The sequence below is a fragment of the Bombina bombina genome, chromosome 6 (assembly GCF_027579735.1).
Source record: "Bombina bombina isolate aBomBom1 chromosome 6, aBomBom1.pri, whole genome shotgun sequence".
Taxonomy (NCBI): domain Eukaryota; kingdom Metazoa; phylum Chordata; class Amphibia; order Anura; family Bombinatoridae; genus Bombina; species Bombina bombina.
The window spans coordinates 77,916,714-77,934,790 of NC_069504.1; the positions used below are offsets into that span (position 1 = coordinate 77,916,714).

The window sequence follows — 18,077 nt, forward strand, 5'->3', positions numbered from 1 at the left end:
AGACGTTCAAAGTTTAAGAGGGAAGTAGAATTTAAAATAAATGAAGATCAAAAAAAGGATCTCTAAACTATGATGGTAGAGAATGAAAAAAGTAAAAACGTATACATTTTCTACTTTATAAAAGAAAGTAATAATTTTGAGTATATGAAGAGTAATATATATGCTACCATGCAAAAGTGCTCCTAATAAAAACTATCACTGTTTTAGTGATAGCTCTAATAGTGCATGTGGCAAGCAAAGCATATGTTCGTATGCCGGGTACACCGGTATTCACACATATGGCTGCTCAGGGTGTAAACTAAACAGCACGTGTATTTGTACATCTGAGTAGTATATACAGTTATATTGTTTAACAGTCACTACAGTCCTATTTAATATAGGATTATAATCTTGTTTTATGTTTAGGTGTTATCGTTAGCATAAATATAAGTACAAAATGAAACGTGGTCCTGCATATAAAAATAAATTGACTACCACAAACACTGAAAAACATAACGCACACGTGTAGTTAAATAATACTTTCATCAAGACAGGATTACGAGATTGCACATCCTGGTCACAGGATTACGAGATTGCACATCCTGGTCACAGGATTACGAGATTGCACATCCTGGTCACAGGATTACGAGATTGCACATCCTGGTCACAGGATTACGAGATTGCACATCCTGGTCTCATTGTAAACTCTTGAACAGCATACAAAGCAGCGTTTTCTCATTCTCTTTCTCCCCCTACCCAACTTTTCTTTCCCTCTTCTTTTTCTTTCCTACCTTCTTCACAGATTTAAAGCTACATTTCTTATATTTGTAAAAGAAGGCTCTTTTGTTTCTTTTGAACTTCATGTTATTATTATTACTATGTAATTCAACTGGCTAAAATATATATATATATATATATATCAGGGAGCTGTGCCTCCCAAATTGTGTCATTCAAAGCTCTAAAAGTCAGTTATAAAAAAAAAAAAGCAAAAAAAAAAAAAGCTGATTGCCATTTTTATATTACATATATGGTAAAATTACATTTCTAGTTTTATTAAATCCAGTGAGTGTGCATATCTCTTAAAGGTTGATATCTGTGTCCTTATAGTAGCTAGTAGTTGTTTAAAGAGACAATGTACTTGAGCAAGTAGCTGATGAAATTGTATTCAAAGCATCTGCAGGCCCACCCTTTCAAATTAACTGGGTTCTGTCTATAAATCATTCCACTGAGTGGTTAATTTTAACTTATCTCCTGTTTACATAGCGTTTCTACACAGGATACAGAAGTATTTGTATTTTCAGTATAGGTGGTGTTTTCAAAATGCAAGAGCAGCTATTTCACATGACAAAATAAAGCTAAGTGAACTCCTTGCAAACAATTTAATACACTCCAGCAGGTAAAAGGAATAATTGGGAACACATTAAAAGGGGAGAACGTTTGAAAGTGCAATATCCCTTTAACTGTTTACTCTAATTGGGTATCTACACTTGGAAACATTACCTGAGGCAGACAGCAGTATCTGAATAGTTCAGGGACTTCCTGGAAATCTTGCACCTTGGTAACTGCTTTCTCATCTGGGACATACTCTGATTTGGCAATGGCAACATCTCTCATGATCATCAGGCCAGGTGCAGTCACCTCTCTCTTGCACAGTCTTTCAAACTCATTCCTGGTGTGTAACAAAATGCGTTATTGCTGCTAGTTAAAATCAAAGAATAACTGAAACAATGGAGAGACACCAAGGGATAATATTAACAGGAAACTTACATCAAAATTAAACTTTTAGAATTCAGATGGAGCATGCAGTTTAATAGAGACTTGAAAGTCTTTTTATATGCACACTTTCTAAGGCACCAGCTACTACTGAGCATGTGCAAAAGTTCACATTGTATACATATATAAGTGTGTTATAGGCTGATGGCTGTCACATTGTACAGAGGGCTGGCAAAATGGAGGGGGGAAAAAACACAGAAAGAAAAAATCTGCTGCTCATTTGAAGTGTTATTACATTGTCTTTTTTTATGCACCTGAATGTAACAAACCAGTGCTGTGGAACATATATGAGATAAACATTATTCAAATAATAAACACCTTCTCCTGTCATTATTGTACCTAATCACTATCTAACCATGAGACAAAAAACACAGTTTACTTTCATTTACGTTCTGCATCCCCTATATTGTTAAATTCTGAGTGAAAACTTAAAGGGACATTATACACTCGTTTTTTCTTTGCAGAAATGTTTTTTAGATGATCTATTTATATAGCCAATAAAGTTGTTGGTTTTTTTTTTTAAATGGATAGTTTTGCTTATTTTTTTTTTTTTCTTCAATTACTTTTTATAAAGAATAAAAAAAAAAAGAGGTAATACAGTGTTCCGTACAATAACAAAATCCAATTGGAATGTTTCGACAAAATGCTTCGACAATACAATATGCAATCAATTGTACAGTTTGAATTCTTTTCTTTACATTTTCAAAAATAACCATGTTTGATAATAATAACAGAAAATCTCTGTCTCTTTTGTTATACATATTATGATATAAACCATCTTTTCTCCCGTATCTCATAGAAATGTATAAATTCTTCAAATATTGTTCCCATATTGCCTGTGATTCAATTAACGGGTCTCTATTTTCTGATTTAAGTTACTGTATTCTTCTAATTCAAGTAAGTTTGTAATTTTTAATCTCAACATCTTTAAGGTAGGGATTTCTTTTGTTTTCCAGTTCTTTGCTATAAGAACTCTTCTACAATTAATCATAATTTTAAAGAGGGGTTTATAAAGTTTATTGGAGAGTTTAATAGATGTATTTAATAACCAAACCTGGGGGTCAAGGGGAAGAGTAGTTTGAAAAATGCCTTCAATTTCAACAATTATATCTCTCCAGTACTGATTAATTAGGGAGAACCACCACATATGACCCATACCACTGCCCACATCTCCAACAGCAGTTGCTAGCTTTAGGAAATAGTCTATGTAAGTGTTTTGGTGTTAAATACCAACAGTGTAGTAATTTATAATGTAACTCTAGTATGGATGATGATGTGGAGGAGGATTTTGTATTTTGAAAGATATTGGAAGCGGACTGGGAGGTAATGACTATACACAGTTCTTTTTCCCCAAGTTTCTATATAATGCAGAAGGTATCCCGGGGGAAGTTGAGTATAGAGATTGTGTATAAGGATAGATGTGAATAATCTATAAATGTTGGTAAGGGGTCGAGTAAGGTTAAAAGAGTGTAAGTGGTGACCTCTCCTATATGAGAGCCAATTTGATGCCCAAGAAAAAGTTTTGCTTATTTTTAAATAACATTGCTCTGATTTTCAACCTCAAGCCCCAAAGTTTTAGGAGAATACTGATGTATACCTACTCCAGCTTGCTTCTGTTTGTGTAAAGGGTCTTTCATATGCAAAAGAAGGGGGGGGGGTTGATATTTCCCACTAGCAGTGAGTGTTCCAGTAACCTTTCAAACAGAACTAAACTGGAAGCTTCTAAGTGAGTTTTTAAACGGTTTTATACTGGATTTTTATATCATTATCTGTGCATCTTATTCTTTATAGTAGTGTATATTACATGCAATTATATGAAAATTGGTGTATACTGTCACTTTAAAGGGAACCTATTTAAAATAAAAAGTGTTAAATTAATATAGTAAATTATGATCAACAGTGACAAAACTGACTCTCAACTTTTGGAAATTCCCCAGTGTCCAAACACATCAAATGAGGATATCAGTGACCAAAGGAAATATCTCCTTAGGACAATTCCACTACCTGAAGATAATAAAATTAGATATACTATACTTGTATAACCCTATATTGGAGTAACTTCCTAAGAAATGTAGGTATCTTTAGAGCTAAAACTAGCTCTCACTTATTCACACTCCTGCAATAGGATTACAGGGCGCAGTGGTACCAATGTTTTATTTATTAACGGGCATTCTAATGCACAAATGATTTTCTCTAATATAAGCAGTGAATAATAACAGACAGTAAGCAATATGGTCCCAAATCACCAAATACAGAGCGCTATAATTATCTGCTAATGGCAATTTGTTAAAGACGATGGGTTTTATATGCATGAAAAAGAGCCATGACCATCTAACTACTGTCTAGCAAGTAGCTCTAGCACTTGGCTCTAAAAGAGACTATATACCCCCTATTGAGTAACAGAAACCAGATATTAGAATCCTATAGTGAGAAAGGAAAAGGCTTTGTAAATTTAGTGTCTCAGAAGGGAAGGACTGGGGACAAAAATCCCAGGAGTAGAGCTAAGATTACAGTTTATGTTTAAATAAACACAAGTGACTTTAGTAACCTAATATCAGATAAGTACGGGGGTCTTTGTAAAAAGAGTTATAATAAGATTTATAATTTACTTAAAGGGACAGTGTACTGTAAAACGTGTTTCCTCTTAATATATTTCCAATGGCTAGTTATACCAACTGCAGGGTGTCAATTGCATGGAAAATTGAATAGTTATTTTTGTATATGAAATGGCTGTTTTTGCTCATTGAAATGGGCTGAGCTTACAGGGAGAGCAGACCTCTATCGGATCCTTCTTTCTATATCTGTCTGTATACACATAGGCAAATACTTAGAATGAGAAAGACACTGAAAATTAACATTTTAGTACCCATCTCTCCATTACCACTGGCAGTCTGCTTTTTGTTTACATAACTTTTCTAGAGCCAATACAACGGTTTTAAAATGTTTATGGGAACACGTTGTACGATTTTGATGAAGGTGTATATAAAAAAAAACCACAAAAATCTATACAGCTATCTGCTCAAAGCTATACTAACAGTTCAATAGAAAATCATTATTTTTCTATTTCGGATAGTGCCTTTTGCCATGTCAGAACAATATCAACAAGCAAATGGTATATAATACAAATGGAAAACTCAGAAACACAAATCTCCACCCACTGAAAATATTATTTGAAAGTGGTCACTGTATTCAAAACAGTTGTAGTTCCACACTCTGTGATGAGGAAAGAAACATTTTTGATCATACAACTAACTTAGAACAAAAATTTGCACACCCCAAATAAAGAATCATCACTGCTAGTTAGTATGGGTGTTTAGTGTCAAATTTGCTTCATTCTTTTAGTATCCTTTGTTGAAGGAATAACAATGAACTCCTGGAAGCTAGCTGAATACATATGGTGTATGCTTTTAAACAAATGATGCCAAGGGGACAAATAAATTAGATAATAGAAGTAACTTAAGAAGTTGTTTAAAATTGCATGAATTTTAATTTTGACTTTATTGTTTATTTAAATTGACTGCAAAGAGAATGTTTAACACAATACAACAGTTGGCATGAAGAAAAAGCAAGAATACTAATTTTAAAAACAGGAACAGGAATGTAAATATTCTGTTTATTGAAACTTTTTTACAGCTTCATGGTATTTTTAAATGTTGTTATTGTTATAGAAATAAATTGGTACCTGAAGAGATCTATGTCACGATTGGAAACCAGATTTTTAATCACGAGAAAACCATTTTCCTCATAGAACTGTCTCTGTTCTGCTGTCAGAAGATGGTTATCCAGAGTATAGCTGTGGGAGGAAGCAAGGCACAAACTTAAATCAAACATATTAACCACTAATGGATACATAAAAATATATTAAAGTAAACAAAAGATGACTTATGGACTATAAATAAAAAAAATTATCTTATGCTAAATCAAAACTGATGAAAAATGGTAATTTGTGACCAATATAAAAATAATTAAAATATAATCTAAAACTAGATCATTAATAATTTGTTACAATTAATATACAGATACTAAATTACAAAGCACGCTTTATTTATATATTAATATATATTTAAAAAATACACCTAGATATTATTCTCAGGTAAATCTTGTTTACATCATTATATCCAACATATTTTTACTGTTTAACCCCTTCCCGCTATGAGGACGTTCCATGCCGTCCTAACTGCGCTGGTCTTTAGCGCCATTAGGACGGCATGGAACGTCTTAGCCATTTAGCTGTCCTGAAGCCATAGCCGCTTGCTAAAGGGGACCACGTACTGGAGGGTGTGTCTTGCATCATAGACACTCCCCCCTGACCTAATCCCATCATTGAAATCACGCGATTGCATGAACCATCACGTGATTTCAATTTTTACTTTTTTGTTTACATCGGAACTTTGTTCCAATGTAGAAAAATAAGTCCCATCAGGTAAGGGTTAATATATTGTATAACAGTCATTTGGATGTGTATAAATGTCAAACAGTCCTGGCCTTTAAACCCCGTATTAATGTATATACACATCTAGTTGGTGTTTTGTGTCATACTTCCAGTTGGATCTCTGCCTTGTGTATGTCACTCTCTCAGATCCTTACATTAATCAGACAGTATATAATGCGCTTACCTAAATTCTGATGGATAGTTAGTGGTTGTAGCTAGAGCGGATACAGGAACTGCAGTCTGGTCGATGATTTAAGGTAAATAAAAGATGCTAAAGTGTTTTAGAGGGAACACATTTTAAACAGGATACAAAAACAGATATCTGTACACTGTGGTGTCTTAAATCTACTGGTCCTGTCTCTGCCAGTGAGCCAAGACTTTTTATGCTGCTCGATAAATGTTCAATGACTGATTTAAAGGGGCAAAACTAAAGGAATATAAAAGTGGAAGAAAATAATTCACTAATATGCTCTAATTATAATTTTAACCCTTGCAAAGAAACCAAATCATAAAGTTGAATTCAGCAACAGAGCCGCAATGCACTACTGGTAGCTAGTTGAATGCATCTAATGAGTCAATGACAAGAGAAAAAAGTGCATAGCCACCAATCACCAGCTAGCTCCCAGTAGTGCGTTGCTGAGGATATTTACACAAAGGATACCAAGAGAAGAAAGACAATTTTATAATAGAAGTTATTATAGGTAGGCTCAAGAGCAGCAAATCACTTATCGAAGCTAGCTTGTGATTGGTGGCTGCACATATGTCTCTTGTCATTGGCTCACCAGATGTGATTAGCTAGCTCCCAGTAGTTAATTTCAGACAGAGCAGGAGCGAGCTGCACTGAGTGTTATGGTGCGGTCGGTCCGGGCTGTAACTAGAAACTGGCCAGATGCACTCAGTGTAAAAACCAGACCCGTTCAGTAGAGCACAGACAGCGGGTCTGGAAAAACATAATTTATGTTACCTGATAAATTCATTTCTTTCATATTAGCAAGAGTCCATGAGCTAGTGACGTATGGGATATACATTCCTACCAGGAGGGGCAAAGTTTCCCAAACCTCAAAATGCCTACAAATACACCCCTCACCACACCCACAAATCAGTTTAACGAATAGCCAAGAAGTGGGGTGATAAGAAAAAAGTGCGAAAGCATAAAAAATAAGGAATTGGAATAATTGTGCTTTATACAAAAAAATCGTAACCACCACAAAAGGGTGGGCCTCATGGACTCTTGCTAATATGAAAGAAATGAATTTATCAGGTAAGTTCTTACATAAATTATGTTTTCTTTCATGTAATTAGCAAGAGTCCATGAGCTAGTGACGTATGGGATAATGACTACCCAAGATGTGGATCTTTCCACGCAAGAGTCACTAGAGAGGGAGGGATAAAATAAAGACAGCCAATTCCGCTGAAAAATAATCCACACCCAAAATAAAGTTTAAATTTTATAATGAAAAAAACTGAAAATATAAGCAGAAAATTCAAACTGAAACAGCTGCCTGAAGTACTTTTCTACCAAAAACAGCTTCAGAAGAAGAAAACACATCAAAATGGTAGAATTTAGTAAAAGTATGCAAAGAAGATCAAGTTGCTGCTTTGCAAATCTGATCAACCGAAGCTTCATTCCTAAACGCCCAGGAAGTAGAAACTGACCTAGTAGAATGAGCTGTAATCCTTTGAGGCGGAGTTTTACCCGACTCGACATAGGCATGATGAATTAAAGATTTCAACCAAGATGCCAAAGAAATGGCAGAAGCTTTCTGACCTTTCCTAGAACCAGAAAAGATAACAAATAGACTAGAAGTCTTTCGGAAATTCTTAGTAGCTTCAACATAATATTTCAAAGCTCTAACTACATCCAAAGAATGCAATGATTTCTCCTTAGAATTCTTAGGATCAGGACATAATGAAGGAACCACAATTTCTCTACTAATGTTGTTGGAATTCACAACCTTAGGTAAAAATTCAAAAGAAGTTCGCAATACCGCCTTATCCTGATGAAAAATCAGAAAAGGAGACTCACAAGAAAGAGCAGAAAATTCAGAAACTCTTCTGGCAGAAGAGATGGCCAAAAGGAACAAAACTTTTCCAAGAAAGTAATTTAATGACCAACGAATGCATAGGTTCAAATGGAGGAGCTTGAAGAGCCCCCAGAACCAAATTCAAACTCCAAGGAGGAGAAATTGACTTAATGACAGGTTTTATACGAACCAAAGCTTGTACAAAACAATGAATATCAGGAAGATTAGCAATCTTTCTGTGAAAAAGAACAGAAAGAGCAGAGATTTGTCCTTTCAAGGAACTTGCAGACAAACCTTTCTCCAAACCATCCTGAAGAAACTGTAAAATTCTCGGAATTCTAAAAGAATGCCAGGAAAAAAAGATGAGAAAGACACCAAGAAATATAAGTCTTCCAGACTCTATAATATATCTCCCTAGATACAGATTTACGAGCCTGTAACATAGTATTAATCACAGAGTCAGAGAAACCTCTTTGACTAAGAATCAAGCGTTCAATCTCCATACCTTTAAAGTTAAGGATTTGAGATCCTGATGGAAAAAAAGGACCTTGCGACAGAAAGTCTGGTCTTAACGGAAGAGTCCACGGTTGGCAAGAGGCCATCCGGACAAGATCCGCATACCAAAACCTGTGAGGCCATGCTGGAGCTACCAGCAGAACAAACGAGCATTCCTTCAGAATCTTGGAGATCACTCTTGGAAGAAGAACTAGAGGCGGAAAGATATAAGCAGGATGATACTTCCAAGGAAGTGACAATGCATCCACTGCTTCCGCTTGAGGATCCCTGGAACTGGACAGATACCTGGGAAGTTTCTTGTTTAGATGAGAAGCCATCAGATCTATTTCTGGAAGTCCCCACATTTGGACAATCTGAAGAAATACCTCTGGGTGAAGAGACCATTCGCCCGGATGCAATGTTTGGCGACTGAGATAATCCGCTTCCCAATTGTCTATACCTGGGATATGAACTGCAGAAACTAGACAGGAGCTGGATTCCGCCCAAACCAGAATTCGAGATACTTCTTTCATAGCCAGAGGGCTGTGAGTCCCTCCTTGATGATTGATGTATGCCACAGTTGTGACATTGTCTGTCTGAAAACAAATGAACGATTCTCTCTTTAGAGGAGGCCAAGACTGAAGAGCTCTGAAAATTGCATGGAGTTCCAAAATATTGATCGGTAATCTCACCTCCTGAGATTCCCAAACCCCTTGTGCCGTCAGAGACCCCCACACAGCTCCCCAACCTATAAGACTTGCATCTGTTGAGATTACAGTCCAGGTCGGAAGAACAAAAGAAGCCCCCTGAACTAAACGATGGTGATCTGTCCACCACGTCAGAGAGTGTTGTACAATCGGTTTTAAAGATATTAATTGAGATATCTTTGTGTAATCCCTGCACCACTGGTTCAGCATACAGAGCTGAAGAGGTCGCATGTGAAAACGAGCAAAGGGGATCGCGTCCGATGCAGCAGTCATAAGACCTAGAATTTCCATGCATAAGGCTACCGAAGGCAATGATTGTGACTGAAGGTTTCGACAAGCTGAAATCAATTTTAGACGTCTCTTGTCTGTCAAAGATACAGTCATGGACACTGAATCTATCTGGAAACCCAAAAAGGTTACCCTTGTCTGAGGAATCAATGAACTTTTCGGTAAATTGATCCTCCAACCATGATCTTGAAGAAACAACACAAGTCGATTCGTATGAGATTCTGCTAAATGTGAAGACTGAGCAAGTACCAAGATATCGTCCAAATAAGGAAATACCACAATACCCTGTTCTCTGATTACAGACAGAAGGGCACCGAGAACCTTTGTAAAAATTCTTGGAGCTGTTGGTAGGCCAAACGGCAGAGCCACAAACTGGTAATGCTTGTCTAGGAACGAGAATCTCAGAAATGGATAGTGATCTGGATGAATCGGAATATGCAGATATGCATCCTGTAAATCTATTGTAGACATATAATGCCCTTGCTGAACAAAAGGCAGGATAGTCCTTACAGTTACCATTTTGAATGTTGGTATCCATACATAACGATTCAATATTTTTAGATCCAGAACTGGTCTGAAGGAATTCTCCTTCCTTGGTACAATGAAGAGATTTGAATAAAACCCCAGCCCCTGTTCCAGAACTGGAACTGGCATAATTACTCCAGCCAACTCTAGATCTGAAACACATTTCAGAAATGCTTGAGCCTTCGCTGGATTTACTGGGACACGGGAAAGAAAAAATCTCTTTGCAGGAGGCCTTATCTTGAAGCCAATTCTGTACCCTTCTGAAACAATATTCTGAATCCAAAGATTGTGAACAGAATTGATCCAAATTTCTTTGAAAAAACGTAATCTGCCCCCTACCAGCTGAGCTGGAATGAGGGCCGCACCTTCATGTGGACTTAGGAGCTGGCTTTGATTTTCTAAAAGGCTTGGATTTATTCCAGACTGGAGATGGTTTCCAAACTGATACCGCTCCTGAGGATGAAGGATCAGGTTTTTGTTCCTTGTTGTGACGAAAGGAACGAAAACGATTATTAGACCTAAATTTACCTTTAGATTTTTTATCCTGTGGTAAAAAAGTTCCTTTCCCTCCAGTAACAGTTGAGATAATAGAATCCAACTGAGAACCAAATAATTTATTACCCTGGAAAGAAAGGGAAAGCAGAGTAGACTTAGAAGACATATCAGCATTCCAAGTTTTAAACCATAAAGCTCTTCTAGCTAAAAAAGCTAGAGACATATACCTGACATCAACTCTAATGATATCAAAGATGGCATCATAAATAAAATTATTAGCATGTTGAAGAAGAATAATAATGCTATGAGAATTATGATCTGTTACTTGTTGCGCTAAAGCTTCCAACCAAAAAATTGAAGCTGTAGCAACATCCGCCAAAGATATAGCAGGTCTAAGAAGATTACCTGAACACAAGTAAGCTTTTCTTAGAAAGGATTCAATTAGCAAGAGTAGAGACAGCCCCATCAACCTTAGGGATTTTGTCCCAAAATTCTAATCTGTCAGATGGCACAGGATATAATTGCTTAAAACGTTTAGAAGGAGTAAATGAATTACCCAAATTATTCCATTCCCTGGAAATTACTTCAGAAATAGCACCAGGAACAGGAAAAACTTCTGGAATAACTACAGGAGATTTAAAAACCTTATCTAAACATTTAGATTTAGTATCAAGAGGACCAGAATCCTCAATTTCTAATGCAATTAGGACTTATTTAAGTAAAGAACGAATAAATTCCATTTTAAATAAATATGAAGATTTATCAGCATCAACCTCTGAGACAGAATCCTCTGAACCAGAAGAACCATTATCAGAATCAGAATGATGATGTTCATTTAAAAAATTCATCTGAAAAATGAGAAGTTTTAAAAGACTTTTTACGTTTACTAGAAGGAGGAATAACAGACATAGCCTTCTTAATGGATTTAGAAACAAAATCTCTTATGTTATCAGGAATACTCTGAGTATTAGATGTTGTTGGAACAGCAACAGGTAATGTAACTTTACTAAAGGAAATATTATCTGCATTAACAAGTTTGTCATGACAAACAACAATACAAACAACAGCTGGAGGAACAGCTACCAAAAGTTTACAGCAGATACACTTAGCTTTGGTAGCTCCAGCTCCAGCACCAGGCAGCGATTTTCCAGAAGTATCTTCTGACTCAGCTTCAACATGGGACATCTTGCAATATGTAATAGAAAAAACAACATATAAAGCAAAATTGATCAAATTCCTTAAATGACAGTTTCAGGAATGGGAAAAAATGCCAGTGAACAAGCTTCTAGCAACCAGAAGCAATAAAAAATGAGACTTAAATAATGTGGAGACAAAAGTGACGCCCATATTTTTTTAAACGCCAAATAAGACGCCCACATTATTTGGCGCCTAAATGCTTTTGGCGCCAAAAATGACGCCACATCCGGAACGCCGACATTTTTGGCGCAAAAGAACGTCAAAAATGACGCAACTTCCGGCGACACGTATGACGCCGGAAACAGAAAAAAAATGTTGCGCCAAAAAAGTCAGCGCCAAGAATGATGCAATAAAATGAAGCATTTTCAGCCCCCGCGAGCCTAACAGCCCACAGGAAAAAGTCAAATTTTAAGGTAAGAAAAAAATTGATTTATTCATATGCATTATCCCAAATATGAAACTGACTGTCTGAAAATAAGGAACGTTGAACATCCTGAGTCAAGGCAAATAAATGTTTGAATACATATATTTAGAACTTTATAAAAAAGTGCCCAACCATAGCTTAGAGTGTCACAGAAAATAAGACTTACTTACCCCAGGACACTCATCTACATGTTTGTAGAAAGCCAAACCAGTACTGAAACGAGAATCAGTAGAGGTAATGGTATATATAAGAGTATATCGTCGATCTGAAAAGGGAGGTAAGAGATGAATCTCTACGACCGATAACAGAGAACCTATGAAATAGACCCCGTAGAAGGAGATCACTGCATTCAAATAGGCAATACTCTCTTCACATCCCTCTGACATTCACTGCACGCTGAGAGGAAAACCGGGCTCCAACTTGCTGCGGAGCGCATATCAACGTAGAATCTAGCACAAACTTACTTCACCACCTCCATCGGAGGCAAAGTTTGTAAAACTGAATTGTGGGTGTGGTGAGGGGTGTATTTATAGGCATTTTAAGGTTTGGGAAACTTTGCCCCTCCTGGTAGGAATGTATATCCCATACGTCACTAGCTCATGGACTCTTGCTAATTACATGAAAGAAACACAGTTTTTTAATAAAAGTTCACAGGCAATATTAGGTTGTATAAAGCTAGCACTAATATAATGTTACTATGTGCAGAATTATATAACATTATTTTCTATCTTTACTGGCCCTTTAAGTCAGTCAACATTCCTATTAGGTTCATTTTTAGCAACTTCATTATTTGATGTAAATTCAGATTATTAATTGCAAACCTTACTAAGTTTCGTAATTACTGAAGGTAATAATAATAATAAAGTACTCTAACAAAGGAGAACATTTTATTATTAAAGGAACAGTCTACTCCAGATGTTTTATTGTTTAAAAAGATAGAGAATCCCTTTATTACCCATTCCCCAGTTTTGCATAACCAACAGTTATATTAATATACTGTTTACCTCTGTAATTAAATTATCTAAGCCTCTGCAGACTGCCCCCTTATTTCCGTTCTTTTGACAGACCTGCATGTTAGCCAATCAGTGCTGACTCATAAATAACTCCAAGGGAGTGTGCACAACGTTATCTATACGTCATACATGAACTAGCACAGTCTAGCTGTGAAAAACTGTCAAAATGCACTGAGATGAGAGGCAGCCTTCAAGGGCTTAGAAATTAGCATATGAGTCTACCTAGGTTTAGCTTTCAACAAAGAATACCAAGAGAACAAAGCAAATTTAATGATGAAAGTAAATTGGAAAGTTGTTTAAAACTGCATGCCCTATCTGAATCATGAAAGTTAAATTTGTCTATACTGTCCCTTTAAGTGAATGCTCACTGTACATGGGCTAAACATTCACTCTGAAGACCCAATACATCCAGAGCAGATCATGGTCATATAACCAATCAGAAGTGGTATATGCACACAGCTGGCAATTACCACCTGTATCATGGTGTGCTAGTTTAACTATGTGTTTAACTCATTTTGCAGGGGTCAAAAACATAATTAGCTGCAATAGTTTAAATTTGTTTGGGCATTTTATTCTTAAACATTACACTAAAATTTCTTTTAAAAAAACACTAGGATTTACCATAACTAAAAATAAATATTAGTTCTGTCTTCACTTCCTAAAAAAAGGGTGATAGACTCACCCTATCTGAGCGGCAAGTATATCGCTAACTCAGGGTCTCCAGCCACCCACGTCACAGGGCTTTTCTCTAATGAGTTGACGTTTCCATCTCTAGACCAATAGCCATGCGTGCCAACTGACATCCTAGCATAGCTAGAGGTGGAATCGTCACCTCATTGGAGAAGAGCGCTGAGCCGTGGGCAGCCGGAGCCGCTGAGTTATCGATATACTTGCCGCACAGATAGGGCGAGTTTAGCACCTTTTTTTAGTGAGTGAACTAATGTTTATTTTTAGTAATGGTAAATCCTAGCGTTTGTTATACCCTTGGATTTACCATCACTTTAAGATGTATTATGTCCCATGCCTATAACAAATCTGATAACACTGTTTAAAGACTTTGGTCTTCTGTACATGATAAGTTTTAGGTGTAATCTAGAAAATGCATCAAGTACTAAGTTCAGGTGTAAACCCTGCCAGCTGACCTGTTGTACACAGAGTAAATACATTTCTAGTGATTCCAGCCTACACTGTTTTTTTCAAGTCACGTACATCAACCATAAACCTCACTAGTGTCATATACCTGCTTCCTCTTCTATACAAAAATGTGTCTTATACTTGTCATCCTTAGAAATAGATATACATTAGTGCATAGCCTAATGCAGTGCACTAAGCAATACATTTTGCAAATTATTTGTATTTTACTCTCAAAGCTGATTTAAATTGTAATACTATTTTCTTATTTGTCATCTGTATTAGAATAAAACACACAAATGTGTAGTCATATAAAGTGCCATTCCAGGGGGGGGGGGTGACATGCTCTAATCTGCATCTCTTTATGTTTAATCTCTGAATGTGTTAAAACACATAGTTAAAGTACTGATTAGGAGCTGCTAAAACAACTGGTAACCCAATCAGCAATGTTAGCCTCCTGACACAGCTGCACAATTACCATTTCTGACTGGCTCACAGATAGTTTCCACCTGGGACCAGCAGTTCCCTGTGGCTCCTGTGCCTCTTTGCGGGGGTTAAAAACAGTTGAAGGGTCACAAGTGCTAAAATGTCATGTGCTTACAAATTTTTCGACCATAGTGCGAAAAGTAAAACAATATTGTCCAAAATGTGTAGGTTAGTTTATAACTGGCAATCACTACTATCCCTGTAAATCTGAAGTGAAATGTTCCCCAATTTTTAAGATATTTTTTTTTTTATTAAAGTGAAGGTAAAGTTTTCCGGTTTTCTGCACATTATTGTATTATTTATATATTGTATAGTCTGATCGCCAATTTTTTTTTAATTCTTTCTATATAAAAAATGTTAATAAAAAGTATTTGCTTTTACATACGCTTCCCTTCTTTACTCCTCCCTCCATGAATTTCCTGGTGGTTTCTGAGACTGTGACGTATAGAGCGGTCCCACCCGCTCTATACGTAGTACAAAAGCGCGTTCTCGCTTACTTGAACAATTTGCGCATGCGCACACTTCGTGGTGGATTCAATTTGAATGTTGTCAGTAGGGAATCCTTATTGCGCCTGCGCTAAACTGGAACGAGCTTTTCTTATAACAGGGAGGAAGCAAAGCCAACGCATGCGCATATCAACAAGTAATGCGGTGACGTAATATGACGGCCGCCTAACGGCCAGTATTTCAATAGGATTGTCAAACAACGTGACTGGGCTAAGAAAAAAAAAAAAAAAAAAAAAAACGGGCTGTTTTCAAAAGGTACAGAAATTGATTAAAAAACGGCAATAACTTAATAAATATAGCGAAATTAAAAAATTCATGAATTAAAGTCCCATTCAATTTTAGAGTATTTACAGGGGAAACATTTTAAATCGATCACACTTTACCTTCACTTTAAATCCACTATTTGGCACAATCATATTTCTTTAGACACAGACAAAGCATCAACAGTTGAAAAGCTGCATGAAATTTGATAGGGAGACAGATAATGGGGGCCTCTGGTGTCTTTTGGAAAAAAAGGAAATCTAAGCAGTATTTGTGTGCACGCAATTTTAACCCTTTTGTGACAGGGTTAAAGTGCCTACATCAGAATACCTGTTCCGATGTAGACAAATTGAAACTACGCGATCGTGCATACGATCGCAAGATTTCAATTATTGGATTGATTCTGGGGGGCGTCCCTACAGCCCTAGGAACGCCCTCCAGACCGCGATCAAGTCCTAGAAGCACAGAAGGCTTCAGGACAGCCGTTAGCTATGACGTTCTATTCCGTCATAACGGCTTTAAAGCCTAGTGTAATTATGACGGAATAGAACGGCATTAAAAGGTTAAACCGCTACTGAACATTAACATTTATTTTTTTAATCACAAATCATTATGCTTGTTACTTTTACCTGCTTTACAGTTATGTGGAATACAAAGGACCAGTAAATACAGTTGATTTACAAAATCAACAAATGCATGATACAAAAGACAATGCAATAGCACTTAGGGGTAGATCGCTGGTGCACTGAGCCCTCCTAGCATATTTGGGTATGCGGATGAAAACCAGTACTAACTTTTGCTAGATCATTTTTGCTGAAAATAATCTTAAAAACAGGGGCACTTTAATTCAATAAAATTTACAAAGACTATTATTTTTTAAAATACCTTTGTGTTATGTTAAACATAACGCCGATCCTCCGCCTGGATTTTCTACTTTCCTTTCTTTAGCAGATCGATAACTAATTCGGCTTCCTCCAATCGTTGTGTGCCCCTTTTGGCATCCAGCTTGCGGTGCATGCAATAATTGGAGGAAGCAGGATTTGCCATCAATAAAACAGTTCACTGAAAAGAACCAATTCAAATGAACGATCCGTTCATGAACTGGACATCACTACAATATGCTAATTAAAGCAGGAGCTGTGGGTAGAGGGTCGGCGTTATGTTTACCTTAACACAAAGGTATTTTTAAAAACAAGCGTCTTCGTAAATTTTAATTAAAGTGCGCCTGTTTCTAAGATTATTTTTTGATCCTGGGCTTTAATTCACTAAAGGTTTTTGTTTTGTATTTTTGAGTTTTAAATAACTTTTATTAGATATCAACATATACAGTGATGTAAGAACAACAAACATTTAGGGTTACAATATCAGGCAATGCAATACAACAGCCACCAAATTATATTTTAGTCCATTATTCACTTTAAAGCTAAAATGCACCTAATTGCACATTTACATTTGATCTTTCTATCCCTTTGATGTATGTGAGAAAACAACAACATTTCACAGTATTGTATTCACTGACTTCCTGTATATAAGTTTTCTACAAAAAACAAATTTACAGTAGGTGTACAAAGGAAGAGCTGCGAACTGACACAGAAGAGGGTAAACTTGTAAAGTGCAAATAAGTGATTTACAGAGCTGGTATAAGAGAGAGAAAAAGTGAACAGAATGAAAGTTAAAAAGGCGTTAAACAACATACTATTGAATGAATTGCAGGACAGTCCCCATAACAATAATGACAGAACACCCGGGGTCTCCCCACCGCACGCTACCATTACTCTTCACACTACAGGCCTGGCTCGGCGCTCTGCTCGGTAAAGGATACAAGATGTCGGTGAAGGACGGACAGGCGGCTCGTGCTGACCTCAGAGAGAAGGCTGCAGCTCCGGGCCTGCATGTTGGCGAAGCTTCTAGCCTGTAGCCTGCACTGGCTGAGTGTTAGCCTCGGCCTATCCCTATGCACAAAGCCACCGCCTCCAGTCCCTCCCTGCTGGGAGCTGTCAGTGCGCTGTCACGGTCAAAGTACCATGCGACGTGACCTGCTCCTGCAGAAAACAAGTTATATCATAAACACATGGAGAATACTGAGGTTATGTAATTCTACAGCAGCACCACCTGTGCTTTATTGTACCGTATCTGGAAGTAACGGATGACGGTCCTCTAATGATGTTAGACTCTATAGCGCATAACATTTACGCATTTTGTGGAACTTTTCAGTTTGGGACCGAAGTCTGTTGTAGTCAGCATCTCCCAAGCCTTGTGTTTCACTTTATGGCTGTACATTTGATAATTGGGTGCTTTTGCTTATCACGCCGCAGTGAGGTCAGAGGCAGATGAGGCACT

General features: G+C 36.9%; 1 protein-coding gene across 2 annotated transcripts in view; it reads right to left on the reverse strand.

Annotated features, from left to right (window-relative positions):
• The window catches only part of PHYH (phytanoyl-CoA 2-hydroxylase), a 37,608-nt gene extending 19,827 nt beyond the window's left edge, over positions 1-17,781 (reverse strand). Inside the window, exons 1-4 of one of the 2 annotated variants that reach the window (XM_053716483.1) lie at positions 17,560-17,781; positions 6,369-6,424; positions 5,435-5,545; positions 1,480-1,648 (exon numbers count right to left, since the gene is read on the reverse strand). In XM_053716483.1, coding sequence (XP_053572458.1) covers positions 1,480-1,648; positions 5,435-5,545; positions 6,369-6,424; positions 17,560-17,631 — 408 coding nt within the window. In that variant the 5' untranslated portion in view covers positions 17,632-17,781. Of the gene's footprint in view, positions 1-1,479; positions 1,649-5,434; positions 5,546-6,368; positions 6,425-17,433; positions 17,453-17,559 lie in introns of those variants that run through there. The other variant, XM_053716484.1, reaches the window with a different exon arrangement.
• Positions 17,782-18,077: the final 296 nt, after the last annotated feature.